The sequence below is a fragment of the Rhamphochromis longiceps genome, linkage group LG14 (assembly GCF_057381845.1).
Source record: "Rhamphochromis longiceps isolate RC_006_pf linkage group LG14, R_longiceps_female_GT1.1, whole genome shotgun sequence".
NCBI lineage: Eukaryota > Metazoa > Chordata > Actinopteri > Cichliformes > Cichlidae > Rhamphochromis > Rhamphochromis longiceps.
Window position 1 is genome coordinate 5,327,954 of NC_140570.1, and position 19,034 is coordinate 5,346,987.

The window sequence follows — 19,034 nt, forward strand, 5'->3', positions numbered from 1 at the left end:
CCCTCATTCAGATCTGGCGTTTGGAACTATTTGGGTTTTCATGTGACGTATGATCCTGAAGGTAAGCGCGTCATGGACAAAAGTAAAACAGTATGTTGGATGTGCCACGCAATGCTCAATTACATGGGTGGGAGCTATTGTGTTAGCGCAGTTAGCTCATTAACGTGTTGGCCGTCCAGCCCCATGCACGGGGCGATCCGCGGTAGCTCGTTAACGGAGATTTGCCGTGTTGTGGCGTTAACGTCATTTCAACGAGATTTACGCTGACAGCACTAGTGGGAACACAACGAATATGACTGCACATTTACGCCGACATCATCCTAGTGCAAAGACAAGTGGAAGCAGACAAAAACAACAAGCACGCATGCTACAAACTTTACCCGAGTCATTTAGACAGCTTTAGCACATGATTCTCCCTCATGGGGACCTGATATGTTTAATATGCTGCTGAGAATATAGCCCAGAAAAAGCGTATAGTATAGCTTTTATTTTGAAAAGAGACATTTCTCTGTAATAAACTCTCTTTTCCAAAGATGAGTGATTCCTCAATCAGATACAGGGCTTGCAAAATCGCTAGCCCGACGTCCCGGGGCTAGCGATTTTTCCAGTTGGGCTACCAAAATCTATCTCTGCCCTGCCCGTCGGGCTATCGTAGGAAGGAAAAATATATGTCAATGCTTTTGCATTCTTTCGGAAATTTAGCTGGGTAATTATGTCATTGGCATCGGTGAGCCACTGTCAATATGTGACATATTGAAATCGCGTTTGAATTTGCGCTTGTTTTTTGCTTTCACTTTGCAATTGCGCGAACTGCGTATAGAGAGCGACAGCACTGATTGGTGAGTGATGATAATTTGCGCACCAATTCCTCTGACATCGTCTTATTAATCGTTAGCTTACTATGCAAACATGACAAGTGAAATCTCCCGCAGCTTAAACATGTGAGAGGTTGATCGCGCAGAGAATCGCTGAGCGTTATGTGAGTGCGTGAGTAAAAGCAGCAGGATATATATTTTAGTTCTGCTGAGCCAAATAAGACGGGTCAGGGTGAAGAAGTGACAGCCAAAGAAAAGCTTACCACAAAACGGAAAAGTTATGACAAATCAGACTATAAGGCAAAAAGAAAGTGCAGCTTTATGGTTTCATGGACAAAAGAATTTCTGTGGCTGCAATATGACAAGCTAAATAACCAGGGGTGCACATAAGTGGTCCGCAGGTGCGCATTCGCTGTCAAAATAAAAAACGCGCACAAGATAAGAAGTTGCAACGCGTGTTTGCGTACATAAGATTTTCAGGAGGAGGACAGACATTTGTTTAGACCTCTTAAAGATGTCGAAGAAGCTCCTTTAAGCAATTACTTTGGTGTTCCTCCACCTCCAAACAAATGTCAGAAGGAGTCCGAACCACAAAAGAAGCGCGTATTCTCGGAAAAGTAGTTGCAGGAGGTGAGCTGGCTTCAAACAAATGATGAACGCACAGAGATGCGGTGCGGAATGTGCCGTGAAAATTTAATAAATGACAAATTAAAAAGGCATGAACATTTTTTTTGTATCGAAAAAAATATCGAACCATGACACCAAAGTATCGAACTGAACCGAACCGTGAATTTTCTGTATCGTTGCACCCCTAATACGTACGTATGTGTACATAACATTATGAAATTTAATTCTAAACATTAAAACTAAAACTTACATTTACGTTAATTAATGTACGTATGTACACTGTGCAATGATATATTTTAACTTTTTTTTTTTTTTTCTTTTTTTTTTTTTTAAACTCGCTCATATTTATGCCTTACGATAGGCTAATTGCAAACGAAAAGCACGCGAAATAGCGCACTGCAACAACAATACGTCTTTCACGTGGAACAGTGAAGCACATTTCGCAAACGGATTTCGTTACACAGGCATTTTGTCGTACCACGGGCAAAAATATTGCTGTTCAGTGCCTTCGTAACTTGAATTTTTTGTTAAATGGGGTCTTCGTAAGCCGGGGTTCCACTGTATTTTATGAGGTGGTACTCATTGTGAAAAATTTGAGAACCACTGGGCTATGAATTATTTTGTACTGGGATGGTACAAGCTGAAGCTGGATGTGAAGGCGCTCCACATATCTTGCAGGAAAGTGCTAAACAGTCTGCAAATACCCACTGTGTCCTGGTTGAACTGCCAAAGGCAAGCAGCAACTTAAGTGGTAAACTGGACGTGGTATCCGATTATTAAGCGATGACGTGACGAATCCTACTTCTGGGCCTAAAGTAGTCTGCACTTAATATGGCTTTTGTGTTGTTAACATGTTTAATGCTTTGTATTTTCTTCTATTTAATCTCAAAAAGCTCCTAAAAAAAGTCAGTGATCACCGTTGACCTCCCTCGGCGTTTATTACCGCTAATCATTTATTTAAGCTCAGTTTTTAAAAACCTTACGATGTAACTACAGCCCAGCCCATGCAGCAGTATATGAATGATTAACCTCGTATTGTGGATGGATTATCTCAGTTGTTCTCCTGGCTGAAGTTTGGTCCTTATACAGCATCCTGCCATGCGATTACATTTGTTCCTGACCACTGAGAACCCTCACGTTAACTTTTATCGAGTGGAAAAAAAGTTAGCTTGTTTATATTATGCTAACATAGCTGTGTCGCTAGCGGTCACGTAGCACATCATTATATACCAGCTAGCCCAACTTCAGTAACCCTACAAACGTCACTGCTGTTTAGTTTTCTGTCTTCATTTATGTTGGAAGTGATAACAGAGCTGAACGTTTGAATTTGTTTCCAAACCGCCGCAGTCAGGACATGCTATATTGTATTTCGATGGAAGCTAGCGAGCTAACTTCCTGCCAACTTCTAACTCCGTTAAATGTCATAAATTCCGTTTCCAGTTGTTACACCTGGTAGAGCAGAACGCTGATAATTGTATTAAAGATTAAAGACTTAAGACAGTGTTTTAACTCTCAGTAATGCCACAGTGATCATTTGATATATGGACCTGCAGCAGAGTTTAGGCCCAGACACTGCTAGTGACGTCAGACTGAACGATCGGATTGACAGAGGACAATATCACCAAACTGTAGAGCCATATAGGTACTCTTTCTTTGAGAGGGTAAAACAGAGGAGAGAACATCTTTATGAAACTTGCTTTTGTGTTATCTTTGTCCACATTCGTGAAACAGTCTGGCTGACAGTTTCACGAATGACATCCAGGTCGCTTTCTTAGGCTTCGTCCACACTAATGCGTTTTCAAACAAAAACCGATCGTTTTCTCTCCATTTTGGCCTCCCGTCCACACTGAGACGGCGTTTTCCCCCAAGGAAAAACGCAGCGTTTTGAAAAGGCTCTCGAAAACGCATACATTTCAAAACGGAGCTGTCCCATCACAGTGTGGACACTCGAAAACGCAGACTTTCTAAAACGATGATGCATTTCAGTCATGTGATGCAGTCATGTGACCAATTAAACAAAGATAGTGGAGTGCATTATATAGCAGTTGTTTTGATTGCTCTCAATTTTGACACCCCTAAAAAACATTAATATCAGTTTGTACATGCTCCAGATAGTGTGGACGTAGCCTTAGTACTCCCTCAAATCTCAACAGCTGACATTGAAGCCAAACAGTGTGTTGACCCTGTCAGCCAGCATGTCATAGCTCAGGTTGAGTGAGGACGGTCACCAACACCATCACTGAGGGGAGAACTTCCCAAATAAGGTCACTGCCATCAAGTCTAATATTGCCCCACAGTGTGCTCGGTATCATGCTTACAATTTGCTTTCCTTTGATACTTGGTCCTTCTTTGCTCCTGTTACATTACAGTAAATCAGGGCTCTGCTTGGTCATTTGAAACCAACTTCACGCCCTCTTGTTGTCCTACCTGCTGCATTTTTCATTAGTGTCTTTGACAATTGGCCCCTGTTTAGTGGAAATGATGAATACTTCTCTTCATACTGGCTTACTTCCCAGCTTCTTTAAACATGCTGTTGTTGAGCAAATATTAAACAAACCTCATTTGGATCAGTCTCCAAACAGTTACAGGCCAATATCCAAACTGCTTTTTGTGTTAAAAATGTTGGGGAAATAAACAGTAGCAAAACAACTATTTCTTGGAGAAAAATAATGTTATGGACATTTTTCAGTCTGGTTTTAGCAAATTGCACTCCACTGAAACGTCTTTACTTTAAGTGTCTAGTGACATCGTGATGGCTGCACTGGAGAGTACACAGTTCTGGTTCTGTTGGACCTAGCCTCTGCCTTTGATACCATTGATCATAGTATTATGATTAATAGGCTCAAGGACTGTTTGAGATTACTGGTTTTGTTTTAAAATAGTTTATGTCATATCTGAGAGATCTTTTGCCGTTTTTGTGAATCAAGTGACGTCTGAAACGACAGTTTTGCCTTGTGGGGTACCTCAGGGATCTGTCTTGGGTCTGATTCTCTTTTTGGTCAATATTTACCCCCCAGGCCAAATCATTAGGCATTACAATAATAATTCCCATTATCTCTATGCTGATGACATCCAGTTATACTTTTCTTTCAAAGTCTCTTTAGTTTTGTAAAATTGTCTAGTTTAAGTAATTGCCTGACAGATATCAAGCAGTGGTTAAAACAACTTCTTCCAGTTAAATTAAAAAAAAAAAGAAAAGAAAAAAAAAGAACTTTGATTATTGCTCATGACCATATGATTTCAGAAATTAGGCCGCATATCAGCTGCTTAAGACTGTTCTGTTTAATCAAGCATCAGAAACCTCAGTGTCATATTTGACAGTTCAGTGTTGCTAGAGCATCACTCCAAATGACTGGTTCAGAACTGTTTTTATCATCTAAGGCAGTAGTTCCCAAACGCTTTTTGCTAGGCCCCCCTTTGTTTTACAAGAAAACTGTTCGCGCCCCCCACCCCACGTGCACACGCACTAACGCATCCTCCAACCACACACACCCATATTTTGTTTATTTCACACCTCAAACATTTAGTAAACAATTAAGCTAATACAAGTAAACTGCAATAAATTACAGGTAGTAATAAAATAAACTACTAACTCTTTTATGCTACGTCCACACCTACTGTATTTTTGAAAACGCAGCTGTTTCGTCCACACAAACGGCGTTTCGAATCACCAAAAACTGAGATTTTTTAAAAACTCCTTTTTTGCGTTTACGTGTGGACGAGGAATACAGAGTTCGTCACGCAATGTCAAAGTTATGTGCCTTTTTTCACGTCACGCTGTGCGCCACGTTATTGTTTACATGAGATGAATAGCAGAATGGCAGATAGAGAAAATACTGTTAAGCTGAATATCTGCAGTTTTACACGCTTACATACACACACGCAGTCACTGTCCCTCCATTTAGAAAGGCAGAGGCATCACGGTGTAATTATTTTACGTGTAGTTGTTTTTTTCCTGTGTAATAATATTCAACATTGCTATCAATACATTTTTCAAAAAAAATGCCTCTCTGTGCAAAACGGGTTCAAAAACATAAACAGTTGTAGGATACTGTTTGTCCGTGATTTGGACAGGGTGAACAAATCGTGGCAGGATCAGCCTGATATTATTTGTATCCCACTGTAACTTCACTGTATAAAGAGCTAAAACCTCCAAAAATGTCAGGAGTAGTTAGTTATTATGAGAAGTGTTTGCGAACTAAAAATCAAGAATGTGGGATACTGTTTGTCTGTGATTTGAACATCCCAGTGCTGCTCCCGACGAAGGGAAAACCAATTCTGAAGGGGAGACCTACCTCGGCACTTGTGCAGGTGAAACCAAAGGGAAGATATGCTTCACCATATTTTCTAGTCTTTGGCTTAGAATGAAGTTGGTTTGGAAACATATTCAGCTATGCTTCAGCTCCTGCTTTGTGTTTGTGTGGCCACCCGTGCTAGCAGTGTCCAAACGTTTGTTTTTTTCCCCCCCCTTTTCATACCGCGCCAATGGCCCCACACTTTGGTAAGGTCTGATCTAAGGACTGTTTCAAAACTCAAACTTCTAAACACCGCGTCTCTGTGGCTTTTAAACCCCAAAACACGCTGCGCCAAAAACTGGTCCACCCCAAGGATCGGTTCCCCCGTCACAAACAGAGTAACATAGACAGAACACAGAAGAGCTATCTCGTCAGGCCAGGACTCTGCAGTCTATTTACACCTACAGGCCAGTGGACACTCTTTCAATAATGAGGATGTACACATTCTGGACAAGGAGGAATGCTGGTTTAGGCGTGGAGTCAAGGAGGCCAGTTATGTGAAAAGGGAAAGACCATCTCTGAATCGAGGAGGGGGCCTAAGGGTACATTTTTTGCCATCTTACAATGCTATGATTGCAGCCATTCCTCAACTCTCTGTGAATGGTACTCATGGCAATTGATCAGTGGTCTTTGATCAGTGGGCATAATTATGATGAATGAACTGACCTCGGAGCCCAGTGTTCTTTCAGTGGTGCTAGTTTCAGTCATTATGTAATGTTTTTTAAGATTGGGGAAAGCTGCAGTCAGCTGAGACTGAAGAAGTCACCTGGATGAGTGACAAAACATTTCTTCCACTGAAAACGCTACATCCAGATGAACAGAATCAACCTTTGGGGATTTATTCTTTGATGAGAAATTTTTTATTTATTTATTTTTAACCTTGATGGTCCTGATGGTTTCCCAACATTATTGGCATGACAAAAACCTGAGATGTTTTCTATGCACCACAGTGGAGGGGGCGTCATAGTAGTCTGGGGTGCTTTTTCCTTCAGTGGAACAATGGAGCTTCAGGAGGTGCAGGGGCGTCAAATGGCTGTAGGCTATGTCCACTGGGTTTGTTTTTTTTTTCCTCAACAGGACGACACTACAGTACACAATGCCCACAAGAAAAGGGACTTCTTCCAGGAGAATACCATCACTCTTTTGGATCACCATCCTGCGTGTTCCCCTGATCTAAATCCAATTGAGAACCTTAGGGGATAGACTGCAAGGGAAGTTTACAAAAATGGACAACAGTTCCAGACAGTAGATGCCCTTCGTGCAGCCGTCTTCACCACTTGGAGAAATGTTTCCACTCACCACATGGAAACGCTTGCATCAAGCATGCCAAAATGAATTTTTGAAGTGATCAACAATAAGGTTGGAGCTACTCACTACTGAGTTCATGTTTGAAACTCTAATTTCTGTGGGGATTTTTTTTTGGAGGTGTGGTCCTAAACTTTTGATCAGCAGTTTCATTCTTGTTTTCAATAAATTGCATGCTCCTAAAAATGTTTTATCTGACTCCCATTTCTTCTTGTTGCACGTTGGAGCTCAACTTGGAACTAGAGCAGGGTGATATGGCCAAAAATATTTATCACGATATGTATTTGAAAATTTGCAATAACGATATAACTGACGATATAATTGATGCGATACAAAATACAACTCCACAACTTTACTAGTGCACAAAACCCCCCCATTTATTTATTTTCACTTAAACAAGCTGTTTTTATGTGTATTAAAGCTATATAAAAATGTAACAGTGTAAATGCAAATTCCTTGCTGAAAGTTTAACCAAAAGGCATTTCCAGTAGAAATGGGCTGATATATCCTGAGCATAACCATGTATAATATCCACTGAAGTTAAAAAGAGGTGCTTTGCAACATTAAACTGCAGTGTGCCAAATAAAAAAGTCAAATACGCATTTTTCGGACCATAAGGTGCACAGGATTATAAGGCACATTAAGCGAAACAAAGCAGACAGATAAATAAAACTTTATTCAACTCATTCTTCTTGCTTCCTCCACTTCCGTACCATTGATTTATTAATGGTGTATTCTATCACAGCTGCTCTATTCCCATGTTGTTGCAGTATATTAATGACTAACCTCATATTGTGGATGGATTATCTCAGTTGTTCTTCTAACTGAGGTTTGGCCCGTTTACAGCATCCTGCCATGAGATTGCATTTGTCTCTAACCATCAGGAACCTTCACGTTAACTTTTATCGAGTGGAAAGTGGAAAGTGTTAGCGTTGATCCTCCAGCTTCACTGTGTTTGTTATGCAAACATAGCTGTGTCGCTAGCTGTTTTCATAGATGCCTGGATGTTAAACTTCATAGTTACACCTGGTAAAGCAGCAATGCTGATCATTTTATTAAAGATGAAAGAATTTAGACAGTTTTTAACTCTCAGTGATGCTGCAGTGTTCGTTTGACTTTGGGACCTGAAGCGGACGGAGTTTAGGACCCAGATTACTCCAAGAATGACGAGCACCTTAGTCTGACAAATACGGCAATAACAACGCCTGCTTGCATGTTCTACCCCCCCCCCCCAAAAAAAAGAAAAAAAGAAAAAGAAAAAAAAGTGCTTTGGTGGGCATCTGATGGATAAACACCGAACCAGTTCCACATCACTGAAGTGGCACCATTTTTACAAACCAATTCTGGTTCATCCGTTTCACTCAACGATCTGCTTTCTCCCTTCTCATTCTCCGTTGCCACCATGCTTTTTCGTTCATGTGTGTATGAAAACAAAAGGCACTGCGCATTTACCCATATTCTATCGCGATATTTCATTTTCTTATCGTTGCCTAACATTGTACCGGTATTACCGTGAACAGTATAATATGGCCCAGCACTAGATTGGAACCATGTTAAGATCCAACCATGCAAATTATTATTTTTTGGCCATTTTCAAGTAGTCATAAACTGGTGATCGGGACTGTATATCCTCCAAGATGACAATGCTCGTCCACACAAAACAGGGCTTATCAGAGAATTTTGAGTTGGAGGGGCTGGAATAGCCTGCTTGCAGTGCTGACCTCAACCCCAATGAACACTTGTGGAATGAGCCTGGATGTGCTGTTCATGCCAGAGTAACATACACAACAATGTTGACCGACTTGCGAAAAATCCTGGTTGAAGAATGAAATGCCATCCCCAAGCAGGAACTAAGCTGATGACAAGAATGAAGAGGTGGTGCCAGGCTGTTATGGATATATATGGTTCTTCCACATGCTTTTGACCATTGTTTGTTAAATGAATAAATTGTTAAATTGCCAATATGTCTTTCTTTAAACTTCAATTATTCAATCCAAGAAATGACACCAAAGAAGAGTCCATAGCAGAATAGGTTGTTTAGCATTGGCAGTGGAGATCTGTTAATTTTTTTTTGTGTGCGCAACCCACATACTCAACTCTGCTTCGGCTCCATTCACTAAAAAGAGCCGAGTCTTTTGGATCCCAACCGGCTCTTCAGGTTGTTTTGTTGCTTTGTTAATTAATTTATTATCAGCAACAATATAAATTTATGCACAAAATGAATTACTAATGTAAAAAAAATGTTTTTTTATTTATATATGTTTATACATAAATATGCTTTTATTTATCCCTTTAAGACCTAGCATAGAGCCAAGTCCGCCAGAGCTTATTTTTATGTCTTTACATGCTGTAGTACCATTTTTGGGAGCATTTCAAGTTGCTAAACATCAATACAATTGTTATATCCCAAATGTTAATAATATGTATGCATTAAGTCTATAGTAACTACATAAATTACAAGAAAGTGCAATAAACTAGAAAAAAAAAAAAAAAATTGAAAATCTTTAAAAAAAACAAAAAAAACAAACAAAACATATTTCTAGTTTGAGAAATTTAAGTGGTTTATCCCTCAAAACTGTAAATACAAAAAAGTTACAAAACATAGTTTCCCACCACAGGAAATTTATTTTGAGTGTCTTCATAGTTTTTTTTTTTTTGGAGACATCAATTTTAATATACTGCAGGAAAATCGAAAATAAATATTATAATGTAAATTTGCAAAAAAAACAAAACAAAAACCAGCATGTGCATCAAAATAAACTATTTCCAGCAGTGCAATTTGAGTTCTAAGCATCCCAGAAACGATACAGAAAAGCATCAAGTCAACATGATTTAAAAGCACCAGTATAGGATTATACGGCCCCGAAGGTAAGAAACTACATTTACATAACTTCAGGTTTTGGGCAGGCAATGGCAGACATGCGATAGTTCGCGCTGACGTCTATTCCAACGTAGGAAGTGTTATGAACAGCTGATTGGATCGGCAAAGCATGTTTCTAGAATATTATGTTTTTGTTGCTACAAATGCTTTTTAGGAAATTTTTGCAAGGCCATATGTGGAAGGAAACCATGACTTGGGACAAGGTGATTGCATGAAATTCCTCTGGTTTCATATGCCAAAAAAAATTATTGCTCTAGCTTATGTGGTTGCAGTTTTACAGGGATTTAGAAATAGTTACGCAAAATGAAGCGTGCCCGCTTTGACCGGTCACTCCACATAAAATGTAAAAAATAAATTATAAAATACAAAAAAACAACTATTTACATTTCAACTTCTATTTAAATTTTCAGCTTTTTCCTTTTAAACAAATTTAAAGTGAAACAACACAAAACACTGCAAACCACAACACAATAAAATATAAATTAAAATATGCAAAACAAAAAGAAGATGCACGTTCTCTATCATATAGGCCTGTGATGATTTTTTGGAAGAGTGTTTTCCCTCTCTCTCTCTCGCTCGCTCTCTCCTCCCCCCCCCCCCCCCCCTCGCTCTCCCCCCCCCCTCGCTCTCTCCCCCTCTCTCTGCTATTGGGAGTGTAGCTACCGCCCCCCCCTGTTCACGGCAAATACAAGGCTCATGTGGGCGTGAAGCGAGAAAAAAAAAAAAAAAAAAAAAAAAAGTGAGAGAGAGAGGGTGAGAGAAAGAAAACAAACAAACAAAAAACACCCTTTGTTCACTTCAAAGATCCGACTCTAGGAGCCGTTTCGTTTGCAACCGACACAAGACTAGTGGCTTAGGCCCCTTTTCTTTTTAGGTGCCACTTGTTTGAGATATAAATTTTTTCTTTCTGCACTAGTTGCTCTGCCCTCTTATTCTTTCATATCCCCCCCCATTTTTCTGTCCTCTGTCAATACTGGCATTGGGATATTACATATGCACTCATGAATAATGACAGAAATAAATACGTAAATGAAGAAAAGAGAAAAAAAAAAAAGGAAAGAAAAAAACAACAACAACAACAACAACAACAACAACAACCCCCCCCCCCAAAAAAAACCCAAAACCAAAACAGTGTGTACCCTCAAATGGAAAAAACAGTGCGACAGCAGCCTGTCTACAGCCTAAAACTGAAATATAAAATTGAAGGGGGGGGGGCTGGCTATTAGTGTGATCCCTCAAAAACAGTGTAGTGTAACAATTATGATTCCTTAAATTGTACAAATTTAGAAGAACTATAACAATAGAGAAATCAGAACCACATACCTAGAGAAGCCCTTCCCACAGACAGAACAGATGTAGGGCTTGTGAACTCCCCCATCATGGGAGCGGACATGGTATGTCATGCGATCCTTCCTTTTAAACCTCTGCTGACAGATGGGACATTCAAACGGCTTTTCGTCTGAGTGTGACAGCTTGTGGCGATTGAGGTGATACACATCTCTGAAGGCCTTACCACACATGTCACAACCATGGTTCTTTTTCACTGGCTTGGGAGGCTTTTTAGGGATGCTCTGTAGTTGTTGGTGTTGCATTGGGGTCATGCTGCTAGTGCCTGTGGATGCTGATGTTGTTGCTGTAGTCAGGACACCTGTGGCTACAGTAGTTATGTATGACGGATTTCCACTATTCTCACGTGGTACAGTGGATATGAGTGGCACCATGGTAGGAGCAGTCTGAGCCTTCTTAGGCCGTGACACCATCTTAACGCCAGTGTGGCAAGACTCGTGCCGCCGTAGATGGTAGCTGTCCCGGAAAGCTTTGTTGCAGTAGCCACAGATAAAGGGAGTCTTTGACTTAGGTTCCTTTTTAACCACAGCAACTGGAGCCACTTCACCAACTCCTCCAACAGCCCCAGTAGCCACATTGTTTTTAAGAAGTTCTGTAGCACTGACAGGTGGTTTCTGGTCCAACGGGATTGGCAGCACTGGTTTCTGATCAGGTGGCTCTGTCCCAGAATTAAGAAGAGGCAACAGGCTGTTTCCAGCTACTTGGTGTTGGTGATGCAGAGCCTCATTGGCCTGCTGTAATAACAAAATAAAACAAAATAAAAATCAAGAAGAGGACCTTTGAAAATTATGTTAATAGATACACATATCATCAAGGATTAGTAAAGTTAAGAAAGTACTGTGCATCTACTCTAACGGTCATGAGGATCATAGAAATGCTACAAATTAAAAAACATTAATAAATAGAATTTCAAAAAATAACAAAAAAAAAAAAAAAATACTGATGACCACCAGTGCTACCCTATAGCCTCCTTGTAGACATGCCTATCGGTATTAATTTAAAAATCCTACGCTGCCTTGTTCTCGAGTTATCACATTCATAAGATTTTCAGAAAATGTGACTTCTAACCTTAACTTTGGGGTCAAGGTCATTTGAAACTTAGTAAATGCAGCAATGGCAGGGGTGGGCAACTCCAGGCCTCGAGGGCCGGTGTCCTGCAGGTTTTAGATGAGTCTTTGATCAAACACATGAACTAATCATGTGATTCAGGTGTGTTGATCCAGGGTGATATCTAAAGCCTGCAGGACACTGGCCCTTGAGGCCTGGAGTTGCCCACTCCTGACATATGGTGAAAAACCTAGGTGACTTCATTCTTGAGTTTTCACATTCACAAACTTGGGTGCTCATGCTGCCCGCCTAGTAGGGCGACGACAATACCCCATCAGTCTTTTACGGCTGAGGAGTAAAAGGTTTATTAAATATGTTTGTGGTTTTCACAGTAAAAGCCTTTTTTACTACTACTACTACTGATTTTTAAGGTCATACAGTATGTGGGGAAAAACCAACAAAAACTAAAGCCATACATGTGCTATTGTACTGAAATAAAGGACACCAGGGGGTAATTTTAAATTGGGTTTGAGTTTTTTAAGAGACAGGAAGGAGTTTGTGAAATTAAATGGTTGTTGCTCCTTACGTATGGACACTGCTTGTGGTGTACTGCAGGGGTGAGTTTTAGGCCCCAAATTCTTAAACTTATACATTAATGACATTTGTAAAGTGTTCAAAGCGGTTAAAAAAAAAAAAAAAAAAAAAGGTACCATTTGCTGATGATACAAACATTTTCTGCTCTGGTGATTATCTGCAGCACTTATCGGATGAGATGACAAATGAAACTAGAAAAATTTGCATTTCCTGCGAAAATGCTGTGTGGATGCCTTAACGCTGAAGATGTCTGCTGAAAAAAGCTGAAAAAAAAAAAAAAAAAAAAAGCAAAAAATGTTGCTCTGAGCAGGATTCGAACCTGGCCCTTCTGGTACTCAAGGCAGGTTCTCATCTCACTGCACCAACATCTTTCTGACAAAGAAGAGGTGGAGAGACTGATAATTGTGCTGAAATGAGCAGAAGAGGCTGAGAATTGTGCTGATAAGAGGTGAATAAGAAGAATTTCTGCTGAAAAGAGTTTAATCAGCAGAATTTCTGCTGAAAAGAGTTGAATGAGCAGAAATCTGCTGAAAAGAGGTTTTTTTGCTGAAAACAGCTTAAAAAGCTTGGATTTGTGCTGAAAACAGCAAAAAAAACTGAAAATTGTGCTGATAAGCGGTGAAAAAGCTGAAATTTGTGTTGAAAAGAGTTTAAAAAGTTTAACTGTTAAGTGAAAGAAATGTTGCCACAACCTGGATTTGAACCCGGGCCTCCTACTCTGAGAACGGCTGCTTATCTCACTGAGCTAAAACATGGCTCAGCCAAGCAAGCAAAACTTGTGATCACACTGATAATGTGGTCCTATTCAGCAAAATGGGCCAAAAAAATGACATAAAAAGCTTAATATCTGAAAAAGTATAAAAGTTATGACTACCAAAAGTCATAGCAGGCATCAGGAGAAAGAGCTGAACAGTTTAGAGTTTGAATGGTGAAAAACGGCTGAAAACTGAGGGAGTAGTTAAGCGGCAAAGAAAGTGGCAACTTGAAGAATAATAAAGGATAAAGAATAAAGAGAAACAGGAAAACAATAGTGTGGATGCCTTTCGGCATCCACACAACTAAAACTAAATGTATGTGTGCGGGTGTGTGGGCAGGAGCACGAGGCAGCCACTACACCTCAAGTCACTACTGCGCAGATTCTGGCTTCAAAAGTGCAACATGGCAGCTTCCACAAACAGGACATTTTGGCTTCATTTTTGTATAATGGGAAGAAGTGCAACCAAGTCGGCAATCTTTTCTACAGTCACTGGTACATATTTACCACAGGTTTCAGGTTTTTCCAATTAGGTCATAGTACCTGGTACTAGGTACTAAAATAGTACCTGCTCGAATGGGTGTTCCAAGCAATCTGAGCAGGTACTAAAATGTGATGTTGTCAGACTGCATGCCCTGCACTGGTGCGCCTAACTTTTTTTTTTCTTAGGTGCACCCGAATTTCTCAACTGCATCGTTTAACACCGCAGATTTAAATGTACACTTTATAAAAAAAAAAAATTTAAAAAAAAATTGCTGTCCATACAGGCAATATTGACTTGTATATGATTAACTAACAAGCTTGTCAACAAACTTCTTTATTTGGAGCACATTTTTACAAGAAACATAAGTTACCATATTTTTTGGATCATAAGGTGCACTGGATTATAAGGCGCATTAAGCAAAACCAAACAGTCAGATAAGTCAAACTTTACTCAACTCATTCTAGTTTGAAATCCGCTTTGTAAGCATGTCTCTTAAAAGGTGCCATTTTGGGGTCCTTACATACACACAATACAGTAATTAGAGCAGGGCGATATGAACAAAAATATTTATCACTATATACATTTGAAAATTTGCAATAACGATATAACTGACGATATAATTAATGCGAGACAAAATACAAAATATAACTCCACAACTTTACTAGCGCAAAAAAACCCCATCAATTTATTTTCAACAAGCAGCTGTTTTTTTTTAATGTGCATTTATGTGCAAATGCAAATTCCTTGCTTAAAGTTTAACCAAAAGGCATTTCTAGTGGAAATGGGCTGAAATATCCTGAGCATAACCATGTATAATATCCACTAAAGTTAAAAAGAGGTGCTTTGCAACATTAAACTGCAGTGTGCCAAATAAAAAAGTATTTTTCGGCCCATAAAGTGCGCCGCAGATTAAGCGAAACAAAGCAGTCAGGTAAGTCCAACTTTACTCAACTCATTCTTCTTGCTTCCTCCACTTCTGTACCATTGATTCATTAATGCTGTATTCTATCACAGCTGCTCTATTCCCGTGTTGTTTCTGATGGACAAACACCAAACCAGTTTCACATCACTGAAGTTGCACCATTTTTACAAACCGATTCTGGGTCATCTGTTTCACTCAACAATCCGTTTTTCCCCCCCTTCTCATTCTCCGTTGCCGCCATGCTTTTTCGGCAATGTGCGTATGAAAACCAAGGAACTGCGCATGCGCGTTTTACCCAAATTCTATCGTGAAATTTTATTTTCTTATCGTTGTGTATCATTGTACCGGTATTACCGTGAACGGTATAATATGTCCCAGCCCTAACGGTAATATTATGCTGAGGCATGGTACATATTACTCTGTGAGGCTCCCGACTACTGTAGCCATAATGCGTGAACAACCCATCAAGTGGTGCGGTTTCAAAGCTTACCAAAGTTGTACTTAAAACATTTTGACAGATTTTTGAGTGCCAGTTACCACATAAAATCATTTCGCGGTCAGTAAGCACAACCGGAATTCATACATAAGGCACACATTTGTATGAAGTCTGTATTTTAAGTGCACCTTACAGTCCAAAAAAATATGGTACTGAAAAAGTTCCTGTGATCAAAGTTCTTCGCTGAGCTGAAATTTTAACTTAAAATATGATATGATATAATGTGTGTCTGTTGTTGACCACACAGAGACTTTCAGAGTTGCGGAGATTTTTTTCTTTTTTACTCAAACGGCTGGTCGCACTGGCGCTCCCAGCCATGTTTTTTTTTTTTTTTACAAAAAAGGAAGTAACCATCAACACTGACATTTCAACCCTGTGTCAAGCTTATAAACCACAAATGTTTTGAAACACTGTTCCAAAGTGCGGTCCAAAACCCCACATCATGTGATCACAGCTAACTCAGATTTTGGTGCAATTCATCCCGGTGGCTTACCTGCTGCTTCGTGGCTGTTTTTGACAATGTAGAGCAAAACCTGATGACACTGCAAACTCACAGAAAGCCAACCCAGCCTGAAAGCAACTTGAAAACTACTATTTTTCTATACAAACATTTACATATGACAAATATAGCTATTGATACTTTTCTTATTCATTTTAAATTTCCGTAAGCGTTATCAGCATCAAACATCTTCCACACTGATTGCTGTGGCCTATGCTTAACTTACCTAATAAAGTAGGCAACATTCAAATCCTCAAAACTTATCAAAATATAAATAGAAATTAGCAACCTTTTCTCAATACATTTTATTTTATGAACTGGATGCACTGAATTAATTAACACAATACGAGGGGGTAGTATAGGCATTACATTATTTAACTATTTTAACTCTTTCAATATTTGAACACTTTTCTTACTGTGTTGTATAAGGAGTTTTCCAAAACATACATTGATCATAATTATTGATATTGAAAAAGCAGGTTCAAATGAAATTTATTCTACAAGCCATCAGATTTCTCAACATGACCAACAGGTTGCCAAGTTTTTTTTTGGGGGGGGGGGGGGGGCGTAGCTCAGGAGGTACAGCCGGTCATCAATGATGCCTGGCTCCCGCAGTCTGCATGCCAAATATCCTTGGGAAAGTTAATAACCCAAAGTTGGTCTCCGATGCATCCCTCAGAGTATGTGTGTGAATGTTAGCTAATAAGAACTAAAAGCAAAGAACAAAGTGCAATGAAGGATGCAAGAGTCTGCATATTGTGTGCTTATGTTTTTTATGTTGATGTGATTGATTTTGTTGTGGTGTGAACGAATGTCAGGTGACTTCTGCTGCAACCCTGGTATAGTATATAGCTTTGTTTAGAATTTTGCAATGATCACCAAATATAATTTTCAATATGTGATCATAGCCACAATGGCCAGCAGGTGTCCCTGTCAAGATGGCTGTAGAACTGATTTAAAACCTTGGCACAATCGCAGCGTAATTGCTTTTTCACTGATTCACAAAGGCTCACTTTACCTATCATGACTATTTAGTACCGCATTTGTATTAGCATTTTAGCAATTGGCATGGGTTGGCCAAATTCCTCCTTTCCGAGCAACAACAAGTAGAGTAGATTGCTGGATAGTGTAGTAGTAAGACTACACACCTTTGGAGCGGGTATCCAGTAAGGGTCCTGGATAGACCCATGTACTCTGTATGATTGTGTATGTGACAAATAAAGCTTGCTTGCCAGCTGCTCTATCATGCTGCTCCAAAAAAATATTTATACAAATCTTCTAAGCTAAACATCATTAAATAAGATAATGGAAAAAAAATTGTACAACTGCCACTGTTAATACAATGTATAGATTAATTATGGTAAGACTCCTATTTGAAAAACTGTTGGCATGTCTACAAATCTTATATTGATGCAGGTAAATATTGTCTTGCTGTTTATATTCAGATCTCATGAAAAGACTAGAAAAAAAATATCAGGTTATGGCGCAGGGTTTCTTAAGGTTTTGCAGTTAAGATGTACACAAAGTGTAGATTTAATACCAGTTGTTCAGAGAACATGATACACTATAAAAATAGTGCGTGTCAGTTATACTTAAACAGATACAAAGTTGACTGCGGACAGTAAAAATTAAGCAAAAATTAAACACCGACCTTCTATAATATGGGATTATTTCATAAAACTTAATTTATTCGGCATATAGACTATATACAATTTACAACCTCCTTTTCGTTTCTCAAAACAAGATTAAATGATCAAACAGCATGTGAATTGATTCTGAACTTACTTACAAAACTAATGAACCAGATGACTTTATAGTTTATTTTTCTAGTTTGCAAGTCGTGGCTATTGATCATTGATAAGATAAAGGGTAACGTTTGGAGCCTTGAATGTGATTTAATCACTTCTCTTGGCGTGCTAAGTAGCCCCTTAGTTATAGTGCTAGGGTTAGCTCCGTTCTTGTTAACGGGGCCAGTCAAGAGCTTAAGCTCCCCACCGCTTTCTTGCTTTGTTAACCCTCTGTACTATTGCAATAGCCACGGTGCACACGGGAAAAGTGTCTGGTTAGCGAATCCGTTAGCCTATTAGCTTAGCTTACCTATATACAATAGCAAAAGCTTTGCTTAAAGCTAATTTGCTAGCGCGCGCATCACCAAAATCCGAGCTACAAATTAGCTTTATAGTCACATAATGTGACCATTAAGCTGTAAATGGTACAAATTGCAAATTATGAACCGACACAGATTTCTGGCTATTTAACTGATACCAAGACTATACTGTATCTAAGTTGGCAACACAAAGTCTGGAGCTCTTGGATTCGACAAAGCTAGTTAGCAGTTCGTTACAGGAAACCACTCAGCGGAGCTATCTAGCAGGGTATCGCTAACACCTTTGTTTTTCTTGGCTAACTCTTAGTAATTTCAGAAACGGATAAAACCCATTTAGCAAACAATATTTACGCTTTATGGCAAACGTTTATGGAGACTGTGCCACTTACTTGAAATAAAAACGTACTCCAGCTCGGTTCCATTGCAACACTTGGGCTAAAATCTGAAGGAAGCCTATAAGGAATCTACAACAAAGCAGCTAAATATGGCAGCGACAACTTCCTGTAACCCCAAGGACTAAATCAAGTCCAATATACTTTTTTTAAACTTTACTTTAAACAATTCCCCTTTCATATAGTTCACATATATTTTGTCACTAGAGACTGAAAAAAAAATGTTACAAGACAGATGTACTTAAACATGTGACATACGTGCTGCTGAATCAAACTGTGCTGTACGGACTATTTCGTTATATCTCTCTCTCCTTCTCTCTCAGTCTTTATATGTACTGTTAATAGTAACAAATAACAAGTTATCTATCCCTTATTTATTCCATAATTTAATCCAATATCTCTGCCCCCTGCACAACTGCACCATAAACATAAATATGCAATATATGTTTCTATTGTAAATATTGTCTGT

The 19,034-nt window shown here is 39.2% G+C and overlaps 1 protein-coding gene across 3 annotated transcripts in view; it reads right to left on the reverse strand.

The window, feature by feature from the left end:
• Positions 1-18,712, reverse strand: part of LOC146653460 (vascular endothelial zinc finger 1-like) — a 35,589-nt gene extending 16,877 nt beyond the window's left edge. For all 3 annotated transcript variants that reach the window (XM_085379493.1, XM_085379492.1, XM_085379491.1), the window contains exons 1-2: positions 18,563-18,712; positions 11,247-12,004 (exon numbers count right to left, since the gene is read on the reverse strand). In XM_085379493.1, coding sequence (XP_085235619.1) covers positions 11,247-12,004; positions 18,563-18,595 — 791 coding nt within the window. In that variant the 5' untranslated portion in view covers positions 18,596-18,712. The remainder of the gene's footprint in view (positions 1-11,246; positions 12,005-18,562) is intronic.
• Positions 18,713-19,034: the final 322 nt, after the last annotated feature.